Here is a 13147-nt window from a genome sequence, read left to right as displayed (position 1 = left end):
CCCAAGATTAAACCTTAAATTTTGGAATGATGAACGCAAAGAGTTATCGAGTACTCTTGAAACCATTAGATTGTTAATGGTATATGCGTATCTTGTATTCAAAGCAAGATATCTCGTGCCTTTTGGTTGAAAAGGAGATCGAGGTTGTAAATCATTGATCCAAAATAGGTTGATCATTTTCTTTTACCAACGATTTAAGTTGACGCTAATGTGTTCACTTAATAAGGTAAATAGAAAAATCTTTGAAGAAGTTTAAAGAGTTCAAGGAATCACGATTTAGTCGTGATAGGATTATCAAAGTGAAGACTTTGATATAAGCCATAGGAAATGTGATATAGTATCACAAGTTAATCTCTCTTAGCACGCATTATGAAATAATGTGTGGTTGGATAAGAAATCAAACGCTATTCGATATGGTTTGGACTTCAATCAAGTTACTTTGAGTTACTTGATCCTTTTGGGGATTTCATCATTTTGTCTAAATTATTTTTCCACTAAATCGAATCATATGAGATATGAAATGGTAAGGGTACCATGGTTGTAAGTTTTTTCACAAGAAACAAATGCTCATTTTTCCCTTGCAATTATCATGAGTACGACGAGTTTGTGGCCCGAGAAGCTGTCTTACTAAAATACAAGTTTATTTCAAGAAGATAGAGTGGGAGAAATTATTCAAGAGCCACAAAGAATGCCACAAAGAATGTTATGTCGCAAGAAACTGGTCTTTCTTGGCTACATGAGACGTTTTGTGTAAGACATTGTTTATTCAAAACCTAGGAGGTTAAATTCGTCACTTGTTAAAAATGATGAATTCATGCTACTTTTAAGAAAGTAAAGAGCTTATAACTTACAAAAGAAATTGTTTGATTCAAGTTGATTACTTCTAGAAAGTAATGAACATATGACTTACATAAGAGTGTTTAAGTCACAACTCAATACAAGGCTTAGAGCCATGAGAATCCGAAATAAAAGGCTTGATTAGTGACAAAGGGTGTTGCACTAATATTTCAAAGCAAGATTGGTTGCAAAGGGTTTAGCACAAATTGAAATGCTTAAGTCTATTTGGATCTTCTTAGGGATTGTGTTTCATTATGAGGTTATGAAATACATGGCGAGTGAATCTAAAACCCACTTCTTCAATAGAAGGAATGTATTCAATACATGTCATGAGTTTATTAGATTCTTGCAATCCTAAGATAATGTGAAACTTAAGAGAGGGTCTTAAGTAGGACATCAATGAGTAAGAATCAATATTTTGATCATGTGATAAAACGTTTCTCGATAAGTCGAGAAGTTGTGTTTATACATGAAATTTAGTGGGAGTTACGGAAATGTTAATTAGTCCGATATGTGGATGACATATTGATCATTGAGAATGATTTAAGACTCTTGGAGTATTATAATACATCTTGAATATCCGGATTTATGAAGATAAATCCACATGATATTAGCGTCAGTAAGAAGTCTTATGTTGATAAGATTCATGACTAGTTCAATTATATTGAACATATTTGATTGATTTCATTTGCTTCCGCTGCCGAATCAATTAAAAAGAAATGATGTATAACACTTCATATGCTTTGAGTATGATGAATTGTTTTCAAAATCGAATTTAAGTAATCTTTACCAAGTAAGCCATAAAGATTACCCTTAAGTGCTTGTAGAAGCATTAAGGCTATGATGCAAAGTGTTTATGATGCAATTTTGTGTAAAGGTGTTACACAAGTGACAATTGACAATTGAGATTGCGCATGGTTCTCGACAAAACCATAATCAAAACACATTAGGATGGTTAAGATACCATTGTGGCAATGTTAATTAAGAAGTAGATTTTCTAGAATCGTTCTAGGCAATAAAGAACAATGAGAGATATTTATAACGGAAATTGAGTACACTTGCGATCATGAGATGTGCAAGAAGGATGAGTCCCACACACTGTGAAAACAGTGGGAGCTATTCTTAGGCTAGAGGACCTATGTCTTGATTGGATCTCGACACGTACTCAGAAAGTTTTGTAATGCAAATGTATACATTACAAAGGAAAACGAGTATGTAGTAAGGTTGAGTAAGGTACAAGAAGTTGATAAAACCTACTAACCAAAGCCTTCTCATAGGCTTAACATGATGACTCATGTCATTTCAATTAAATTGAGATGAATAACTACATAAAAGATCAAATTAGATTATAGAATATGAAGTAGTAATCAAGCATTGACTATTCATATGTGATAATCGCATTTGTCGTTTGAGTTTTACTCTAAAACTCTTCTTTTATACTTTGTTACATCCAAACGGGTTGTAGAGACAACATTGAACCCCGTTAAAGTGAACACGGATTAGCATTGTATTCGCCCATAGTCACTTGTATGAGGTGACGTCTCGAAGTGACTAGAGTGTGATGCGATTGATGGCAAGTTCAAGTGCCATAGAGTCATGTGAGATGACTAGTCGATCACATAGGCAGATGTTAGGAACACTTTGTCGGGGGCAAAGACCGCTTATAGAGTTCTGGCAAATTTATAAAGCCTGGTCGTGGCGAGAGCTACTATAGTATTCTAATGAGTCGATTCTTTTGACTAAAGACTATTCACCTAAGATGGCACAGTTTGATTAACTTTGATTTGTGTTACTACGACCTTCGTAAATGGGGTCAAATGGGCATATTTTGGGTTATGATGGCTGTGGCTAGTCGAAGGGAATGAGTGCGATAGGAATTGTCCATCCCCTTGTCAGGGTTAAAACAATATCTCGGGGCCACTCGAGGAGTAATGAATCGAAATGCGTGGCCACGCTCGGAAGGTATCCGAGTGGATAAATCCGGTCAATCGCTTATTCTCCGGATCGAGGAAACCACTCTCGATATGATCACTTGCAAGTACGAACCAAAAGACACCTTGCATTGAGTGGGAGATAGTAATAGGACAAGAGAATTGGTGACGCACACTTGTCGAGGACAAGTGGGAGATTGTTGGGAAATGTGTCCTCAACAATAGTGCGATCATATGATTTAAATATCATTATTAAATCTCATTTCAAGAATACGGAAGGGATGATACATTACATATATAGTCAATGGTCCACACATATCGGTAATGATTGGTCAAGTTAGAGTTTGACATTATTGTCGTGCGACGGTGGTGATCAATTGATCCCTTGAGGTCACACCTAAAGGACGATTCCCTTAATTGAAAAGGTTAATTAGTTGTATACCGATACAGATTAATTAATTCCTTAAAATTGAACGATTCGATTTGTGAGAGAGAATATTGATATCTTATTGTAATGGGATTAAATAAGATTTATTTTAGTAATAAAATGCTTTGTTGCTAAAATTGTTTATTGTTTGAGAAATAATAAAGATAAGAATGAATGGTTAATTATAATTACAAGAAGTTGTGAATTATAACTATATGACCCATTTTATTTATGTGATCAAGTATCACTTGTCAATTTGTTGTATGTAATTTAATTAATTCATGAAATGATATTTATGTGATAAATATGCATTAAATTAATTAATAACATGTATCATATAACATGTGACATATTGTGTGACAAATGACAAATTGACAAAAATAAAATGGTAGTCCATTTTAAGTAAATGGACCGAAAATGAAGGTGTGTTAGTGGGTTTTGGTTGTTTTATTTTATTTGATAAAATAAACATAATGATGCCTACCTACAACTAGTCTTACACATCTTACACACCTACTATTTTTGATAAGACAAAAAGAAAAGCAATGATGCTCCTTGAGCATGAGTTGGGCGGCCACACTACTCTTAATTGAGTAGTGTTGGTTCTTTTCTATCATTCTTACACTACCATTCAATTAACATGCAAAATGTTCATGAATATTCTCTCTTCTCTCTCCTTAATATTCATCAAAAAGATGAGTATTTTGATTCAAATTGTTCATATAAATTACTAAGATTACTAGAAGTAGTATATGAGTATTAGTAATAGATTTTAAGGTAAACTACATTACAAACATCTAGTACATGTTTATTTGTGGGATTAAGGGATTGTCTTGGGTGCTACTAATTGGAGAATCTCTACTTTGGGATTTTTGTATGTTCATCCATTATTGGAAAGCTCAAGAACTAACAAGAAGGAGATCTTGTTGGTGCCCAATATGACCGAAATTATTATGGTGAGAAAATGTTTTCTTATCTTCTTTTATTAAAGTTTGCATGCATAAAATCCACCTTTAATTTTATGACAAATTAATTTTGACATATATGAGTATGTTAGTATGAATATAAATCTACATTTCCTTCAGGATTAAAAGAGGGGAAAGAAGCTTCTAAAACGGGACGGAAAAGGTCATTCATAATCAAACATACAGTAACACTGTGACTCTAAAACATGAATGGAATTAAAAGAGAGGAAGACACTTCTAAAACGGGACGGAAAAGGGTTTTGGGTTGGATTAGGCGTCACCGCTTCGCGGAGCCGCCTAATCCAACCCTAAACCCTTTTCCTTAGAAAAGGTGAAAATAGTAACACTGTTACTATCAGCATATTTAAGGATGATTAATTTAAAAGGTATTAATACTAGACAAAAATGTGAAGTTAGATGGATAAAACCATCGTACTGTAATTGAAATATTAAATTTCCATGTCAATTCTTGAATGAAAAATCATTGTTTCATCATCAGAAATTGAATACTTTTTGCTATGGTATGTTAGTGTCACAGCAACACAATATCCTACTACTTCTTGTAATGACATATAACTGTAACAGCATGGCAGTATCATACTACAAATTTTTTTTTAGATGCTTTTGCAGCTACTTCTTTAGATATACGAATAGGGCATGTTCTCTTGTCGTGGTCAACTTTTTCCTTGCAGTATGCACATAGTCTCTTTGGCTTTGCTTCCTTTTAAATGACTTGTGTTTTTGCTGACGTTAAATCTTTTTCCGCTGCCCTTGTTGTGTGCTTTAACCGGAGGCCGAATAGTGACTTCAGACGACGAGTTGCAGCCCAAGAGCATCTCTATTTTTTGATCTTTTGTAAGTGGTGTAACAGATAACTTCTCGCGGAAATCAACTAGGAGGGATGCTAATTCGTCCATGTGAGCCGGAGCTAAAGTTTTGAGAACTCCAACTGTTGCACTGAACTCAGCCCATAGCTTGCACACAAGGATGTTATCAGACTGAGCCATATTTGAATCCTCGATGACGTTCCCATTGGGATCAAGCCTGATAATGGAATAGCAAGTTACTGTTTTATATGGTAACAATATTACTTTAATAAATTATTGGAGTGAGGGCTCAAAGTGAAACAGTAAGCCAGAGTTCATAATAAAGTTTTCGAATCTAACCTGTTAGTTAGGTGAGAGTTCTTGGCCCAACGATCTAAAATGTACTTGCTTGGTATTTGCCGAATTCCTTTGCCCTTGTACACCCACACAATATGTCTGCAAAGTAACCCCATTTTTTCGAAGAGTTTGCAAGCATATTCTGCATCCGTGGTTGAAAGGTTGAATGTCACCTTGAAAGTTTTGTTTGATTCAGCATCTTCTACAAAAATTATCCGCAGATTGTCTTCCTTGTCAAAGTCAGCGATACCACATGATATAGCAGCCTTTACTTCCTCTTGGAACATCTTAAACACAGCATGTGTGTATACAATAGCACCATGTTTTTTAAAATGTATGTTTGTGTCTAGGTTAGGTAATGAGTGGTCGCTGTCATAATCATCACACCTTTGTGTGTAGCGCTACTGGTCCATAGCAGTTTGGAACCTAGTAATAATGTGACAAGGGCACAACAACATATGAATTATGTAACAATGATACAGCAATGGTGTTACTATAACTTAATCTATGTACAGAGATTGTGACCCAAGTAAACAGAGATGTTTGTTTACCTCATCCAAAATTCGACCAGTGTACCAAGGTGATTCTCATACCGCTCGAAAAAAGAATTTGCACTCTCGGATCGCTGTGTTGTTCTTAATATGTAGCCCATGGGAAGGTCACGATGGTAGGCAGGAATCCAATGCTTTCGGTCGGTGAACATTGTAGATAACCAGTCTCTATCTTCCAGTTGAAAATCTGAAATAAGTTGTTGCCACTTTTCTTCAAACTCAAATGGTTCCAAATCAGAGTCCTAGACGACAGCGTTGAACTGATTAAGTAAGTCGGTGTCTTTGCAAAGTGCTGAACCCACTTTGTCTGTTATCTTTTGCGTTATATGCCACATGCAATAACGATGCTAAGCTTGCTTGAAGACAGAGGGGAAGGCCTTTTTTATACCAGGGCATTAATCCGTGATAAGGAATTGGGGCTCCTTTTGACCCATAGCAGTTAAGAAATGCTAAAAGGCCCATTTGAAGGACAGTTCACCATCGTGTGACAGTAAACAAGCAGCGAAAAAAACCAACTTTCAGTGGTGATTGACACCTGTGAATGGTGTAAAAACCTTATCATACTTGTTTGTGCCATAGGTTGGGTCAAAGCTGACAGCATCCCCGAAGAATGAGTAATTTATAATTGATGTGGAATCAACCCAAATAACCTTCGTGAGACAGTTAGATGCGTCAACATCATAGGCAAAGTAAAATTGGGGTTGGGTGGTTTTGAGCTTTTCAAGACGATCAAGGAAAAGGTCACCGTCTCTTTCCCCTATATAACACTTGATATCTCTTTGAAAGTTTTTAAAGTCCACCAATGTAGCACCTATATTTTCATACCCATGTACAAGCTCCTTAACCTGTCTGAAAGTCTTCGCAACCCCGATGTTAAACTTGGAATTGTTCAATCTAAGTTGTTTGTGAAACATGTCAGGCATCTCGAAATCTTTTTGAGATCTCGATTAGAAACAGAGGTGAGATGATGGTTATGAAACTCAGAAAAGTCGTCAATCATAGTAGGTCCCTCAAGCCCATTAAGAAGAGCAAATCTAACGTAAGTTGTGCAGCCAATTCTTGTGATTTTAACATGCCTTTCAACTGTTTCAACTGTGGAAGAGCTGTCACCATTATTATGCTCATCGACAGGAATGGAACGCAGTTTCTGTTTATTTCCCCTAAACTCTTGACGATTGAAGACTATAAATTTTTGATGTGCTATGCCACCTCGAAGTTTTTTGGCAGTGTACTTCCTGGGAGTAAAACCACATGCGCGTGAAACCCCGTAGAATTTAATTCCTGCCTCAAGTGAGCTGAAAACTGTACCAATTGTAGGTCTGAACTTGCTCTCAACTACACGAATCCACCTCTAGCTTCCATTAGGTGTATGAGACAAAACAAGCTGATTATTTGGTTGGACATTGGGCTGTGTTTGTGCGATTGGCGTACAAAGGACTGGATTAACAATACTGGACTCTGTAATATGAAAGGAAAAAGAGAAGTATTATGTATATTAATAGACGAGCGGGACTGCAAAAGGATGTCATGTTACAAATAACATCATATCTTTGTCACAATATATGTACATAAGGATTGAAAACATAGCAGAAATATGCACTCGATTAACCTTACTAGACTGTGCAATGTTAAACGGGGAATAACACTATTATTCGGCGAAAACTTCATTAAAATAAGGTACTTACACAATTATATAGTAACACGTTTTCACAATTATATCAAGTTCAGTGTTGACAACAAGTTGTAATGTTATAGTAATGATATTTCAGTAACATGTGTCAAATATTTTAAGAACGATGATTTAATCCCCAGAGTTACTCCAATTTTCATGAAAGCAAATCCAGGTTTAAATGTGACTATGTCAGAACTCAATTTTTTTGACAACCACTTTAAACACATATAATCTAAATCCTTCTAAATTGATTCACCTAAGATTCAACTGATGTCGACGAATTAATGTGAAATAGGAGACAAATTACAATACAGAAGCTCGCATGAGAAATTGAAAACAATATTTGCAATTAATTTGTATACCTACATCAATTCAATCAAAACATTGCATACGAACAACACAAAAACCTAAATCTGGTGCGAATGAGCATAAAATCGTAAGCTCGAGATAAAATAACAGAATTGCACACTATGTCAATGGATTCTTAATGATAACTGGAACTTAATATCAGGAAATTAAAAGCATCGACAGAAATTGCAAAGCGACATCAATTTAACAACAATGAAAACATGAAATTGAAGAACGGAAAACCTAAAAAAGCAAAGGATTCATGAAATTACCTGCACGCATGGTGTTCTGTTTAGAATCGGAATCCATACTAGCAACAAAAAGCCAAAAACAAGGAAAAAGCAATTGTATGAACGGATTGAATTCGAAAACCGCGGTCAATCAAAATTAGGTTGATTGAATTGAGCGATATGACAGAAAGTTGATTGAATTGTTGAATAAGAATTGTTGAATAGGAATTGATTCTTGAATTTGCTGGATTTTTGTTTACATGAGAGTGAGAAAGGAAACAGCGAATTTCGTAGAGAGAGGAACAAAGTGAACGAAGAGAGAGAGAAATTGAACGCGTGATTATGCCTATAATTACTTAATAACGCAGGTTATATACTTGGCTCTACATTTAATCTCAGTCGCTCATTCAATCAAAAATCTAATGGTGGAGAATCGCGGGACGGACTCACCTAAGATACCTAGACTCACCGGATGCAATTTCTATATATATATATATATATATATATATATATATATATATATATATATATATATATATATATATATATATATATATATATATAGTGTAAAGATCAAGTGAGTCCATGTCTTACATTTGAGTCCATAAGTTCTCCTTAGAGCCCTTGGATGAGGGAAAAGGATGGCTGAGATTTACACAAGAAAAAAGGAGATTAAAGCTAATTAAACCACTCTCTCACTACCTATATTAATTAATTACTAACTCATCCTAATTAACTACTAATCTAATATATATACTTTTCCAAACATTCATTTCTCTCTCATCTCCCATAATTTTACTCATTTCATCTCTCAAAACCTCTCCTCTCTCAAAAACCAAAAAATTTCAAAACCTAAAAAAATAAAAATGCTCCCTCTTCCTCACCAAAACACCCCCACGGCCACCACCCACCCCCACCCCCACGACCACCACCATCCACCCCCACCACTCCACTACCCCGACCACCAGTACTCCCTTTCAACCACCACTGCCCCACCAATTACTCTCCTCTCCGTCTCACCACGCCCCACTCCAGCCGCCACCTACAACAACCACCTACAAAAAAATAAAAATGCTCCCTCTTCCTCTCACGGCCACCACTGCCAACCCCCACCATCCATGCCCACCACTGCCGTTCCTCCTCTTCTCTTCCTTTTTTTTCTGTTTTCTTTCTCCCTCGTCAGATCTGTTTTTTTTTTTTTTTTTTTTTTTTTTTTTTTCGAGATCTAGTTGGTTATGTATTTTTGTGTGTTTATATTTGATTTAAATAGTTTTGTGTTCATATTTGATTTAAATCGTTTTGTGTTCATATTTGGTTTATATTTTGAGATCTAGTTTTGTATTTGGTTTCGTTTTTTATTTATTTATTTATTTATTTCGTGTTTCCTGTTTTTTTTTTTTTTCCTTCTGATTTTCGATTTTTTTGTTTTTATTTGTGTGTTTTTTTTTACAAATTTTAGATCTACATAAATATGTAGTAGATTTTTGATTTCTTAAGTATAATTTGTTGTTCTCGTTTTCTTTTAATGTTTAAGATCTCGTTTTTTTTTATTTGTTCTCGTTTTTTTTTTCTCGGATCTTATTTGTATTTTTTTGGGTGTTTAGTGGTGGGGGTGACCTCGGAATGAGGGATCTGGTTTTTTTTTTTTTTTTTTTGAATTCGAAGGTTAATGGTTGTTGTGGGGGTGGTGGTGGCTCGGGTTTTCGTATTTAATTGGTTGTGTTTTTTTCATGATTTTTTAAATTTTAGATTACACTTTTCTCCATTAAAATCACACTTTATTAAAATCACACTTTTTTCTGTTAAAATTACACTTTTCTCCATTAAAATTACACTTTTTTCTGTTAAAATTATACTTTTTTCTGCTAGAATAACACTTTTTTCGACTAAAATTACACTTTTTCTGCTAAAATTACACTTTTTGTTGTTGTTAGAATTACACCTTTTTCTGTTAAAATCACACTTTCCTCCATTAAAATTACACTTTTTTCTGTTAAAATTATACTTTTTTTTGCTAGAATAACACTTTTTTCGGCTAAAATTACACTTTTAGTTGTTAGAATTACACTTTTTTTTGCTAGAATAACATTTTTTTCGGCTAAAATTACACTTTTTGTTGTTAGAATTACACTTTTTTCTTTTAAAATTGTACCTTTTTTTTGCTAGAATAACACTTTTTTCGGCTAAAATTACACTTTTTGTTGTTAGAATTACACTTTTTGTTGTTAGAATTACACTATTTTCTGTTAGAATTACACTTAGCTCTATTGGACTAATGTTACACTCTCATTGGACTTGGTTATATTCTCATATTCTCATTGGACTAATGTTACATTCTCAATGAACTAAAATTACATTCTCAGTGGACTGAAATTATACTTTTCTGGACTAAAATTACACTTTTCTGGACTAAAATTACATTCTCCTTGACTAAAAATAACAATCTCATTGGACTGAAATTACACTTACCTGGACTAAAATAACACTTTTTGTCATTAGAATAACACTCGTAAAATGCTAAATTACAATAACTTGTGATAAAATGACAAAAATTCAAAATATTATTCGTTAAAATCACTCGAAAAAAATTGAAGTTAAACTTGTAAAACGCTAAATTCTCGAAAATATTTCTTAAAATTACACTTTTTGCTGTTAGAATTACACTCGTAAAATCCTAAAATGTCGAAAACTTGTCTCGAAAAAAAAAACGAAAAAAACGAAACAGTCGAAAACTTGTCTCGAAAAAAAAAACCGAAAAAAAAACCGAAACAGGAAAAATGTTAACAAAATTTTCATAAACTTTGAAGTATAAGACAAAATATGGTGTTAATTGTGTATGATAATGAATTAGTGAATGTATTATTAAAACTAGAGAGAAAAGTGAATTAATTAGTGTTAAGTGTGTCTTTTGCTTTCAATCTCAATCTTCCACCATGCATGATCCAAGGGTTGTGGGAGGGACTTATGGACTCAAAAAAAAAAGGGACTTAGGAGAACTTTACTCTATCTATCTATCTATATATATATATATATATAGAGAGAGAGAGATTGAATCATGTGAGGCACCCTTCTTAGGGTAAGGCGGCTGGACACCTTCTAAACCGTCAGATCTAATAACTATAGACGCACCAGATGCTGCCACGTGTCCCTATTTAATCATACACTCAAAGCAAATGCCAGCCAACTACTTCATTTACGATATTTCACTCTCTCTCTCTACTCTCTCTCTCCCTGTCTCTGTCTTTCACGCATTACTCCACTCTCAACACTCAACTACCGTTTTTCGATTAACTTCGTTCATCATCGTCTGAATCACACGCAGTTCATCACCTGATATTTTGATCGCGATCGTCATCATCATCATCATCTCTGTTCGGTCGTCCTTTTTCGGATCTAGGTATGTGATATTCTCGTTCGTATCACTATTTTTCTTCATTTTCGATCAATTATTGTAGATCTACTTTTTTCAGACGCTTTTCAATCTACTATTTTTTTCGATAATGTATTACTAAATCATTTTCATTATAATGCAGGTTTTAATCATCCTCGAAGAATTATCCGGTCAGTACGAACGCAGCAAAATCAATTTCGGAGCATTTTTGATCTACTATTTGTATGTCCTGTTCGCTCTCTTCAATACTTACTTCGTCAATTTTTGTTTATTAGGTTTTTCTCATTGTTCATTGCTTAATATGTTTCGTTTTTGTTAATATTGTGCTTTTTTGTTGTTGTTGTTGTGGTGCTCTGTTGATTCTGCAATGTCGACATAGTTCTGTGTTTGTGTATCATGAAACTTGGTCCGATGTGTTGTTGTTAAACCCGAGTTAATTCGAATTTTGGAGTCGTTTTTGTGAATCTGGTGGAATATTTTGTGAATCTGGTGGAATATTTTGTGAATCATTCTCATTATAATGCAGGAAGTTAAACCTGTGTTTGTGTATCATGAAATTTGGAGGTGATATTTTGAATATTGGACTGATGTGTCGTTGTTAAACCCGAGTTAATTTTGTGAATTTTGGAGTCGTTTTTGTGAATCTGGTGGAATATTTTGTGAATCTGGTGCAATATTTTGCGAATCATTCTCATTATAATGCAGGAAGTTAAACCCTGCCTCATGATTGTCATCTTTTTATGATGAGTTTATGTGAATGTTTGTCTGAAGCATAGACCTTATCTTGCGAAACCTATAGACCACTTTGTCCATAGTTGGTTATTTTTTCATCTGAATGCTTTGCCTTGTTTTGATATGGCTTTTAATCCTACTTATCTGGAATGTACTTATACGAAACATGACATTTTGTGTATGTGTATGAAATGTATTACTTATTATGTTTTAGTTATTTTCATTTATTTTTGTCTGAACTGTTTTAGTTATTTATATGCCTAGGTCAATTGCTCCTGTCTGCGTATACATTGCCAACTATGGACACTTGGTGTACGGGTCGGGTAATCCATATATTTGAAGAGGCAGAGTTTGAGCTCATTAAATGGATATGCTATATTGCCGGACAGCTTGCTGACTGTAGGGACTAGTACTGGTAATTTGAAATATAATTTAGTAGCTACATTCCCTATCACGCAAGGGTACACTTTTGAGTCTTACAAATGTGTTCTTAAGGTATTACTATGCTCAAACTCGCCTCATCCGTACAATTCCTTGGGTTGTATTAAAACGGAATTTTAGGTTACCTTTCTTTCCATGTACTAGTAGAAAGAATATGTATCATAGATGAAGATGATAACGATGAAGATCGATCCCTACAAACAAGCCTTTCTCACGACCTATATTTTCTGCCATATCCCAACATTTGTGTTGCTCATTTAGCCCGGCCTTCTAGTTGTGACGGTTTCCTGGCTAAATGAGCAACACCAAATGGTGGGATATGGCAGAACATATATGCCATGAGAAAGACTTGTTTTGGAGGGATCGATTATCTTCATCGTCCTCATCTTCATCTTTGATATATTTGCTTTCTTGTACATCTAAAGAAAGCTTGCCTACAATGCCCTTATAATACAACAC

The 13147-nt window shown here is 34.6% G+C and overlaps 1 protein-coding gene and 1 long non-coding RNA gene across 2 annotated transcripts; one reads left to right on the top strand and one right to left on the bottom strand.

The window, feature by feature from the left end:
- Positions 1 to 4834: 4834 nt before the first annotated feature.
- On the bottom strand, positions 4835 to 8203 carry LOC141632945 (protein FAR-RED IMPAIRED RESPONSE 1-like). The gene is made up of 6 exons (XM_074445445.1): positions 8167 to 8203; positions 6951 to 7176; positions 6429 to 6768; positions 5875 to 6116; positions 5327 to 5692; positions 4835 to 5204 (listed from the first exon to the last, which is right to left on the bottom strand). Exons 1-6 carry the CDS (start codon positions 8201 to 8203, stop codon positions 4835 to 4837), a joined length of 1581 nt encoding a protein of 526 aa, XP_074301546.1.
- Positions 8204 to 11441: 3238 nt separating this feature from the next.
- Positions 11442 to 12635, top strand: LOC141627192 (uncharacterized). The gene is made up of 3 exons (XR_012536743.1): positions 11442 to 11521; positions 11658 to 11737; positions 12512 to 12635. It is a non-coding gene; the product is annotated as an uncharacterized LOC141627192 (long non-coding RNA).
- Positions 12636 to 13147: the final 512 nt, after the last annotated feature.

The sequence above is a fragment of the Silene latifolia genome, chromosome Y, assembly GCF_048544455.1.
Source record: "Silene latifolia isolate original U9 population chromosome Y, ASM4854445v1, whole genome shotgun sequence".
Taxonomy (NCBI): Eukaryota; Viridiplantae; Streptophyta; class Magnoliopsida; order Caryophyllales; family Caryophyllaceae; genus Silene; species Silene latifolia.
The sequence above is the reverse complement of the archived record's forward strand: the minus strand, read 5'-3'. Positions and strand labels throughout refer to the sequence as shown.

Excerpts from the sequence above, each read along its gene's own strand:
- LOC141632945 (XM_074445445.1), bottom strand. The coding sequence starts at position 8,203 with ATGGATTCCGATTCTAAACAGAACACCATGCGTGCAG. Across the intron at positions 6,117-6,428 it reads GCACAAACAAGTATGATAAG|GACTCTGATTTGGAACCATT; the intron begins GTTTTTACACCA and ends GCTGTCGTCTAG. Across the intron at positions 5,205-5,326 it reads AACTCTCACCTAACTAACAG|GCTTGATCCCAATGGGAACG; the intron begins GTTAGATTCGAA and ends TTCCATTATCAG.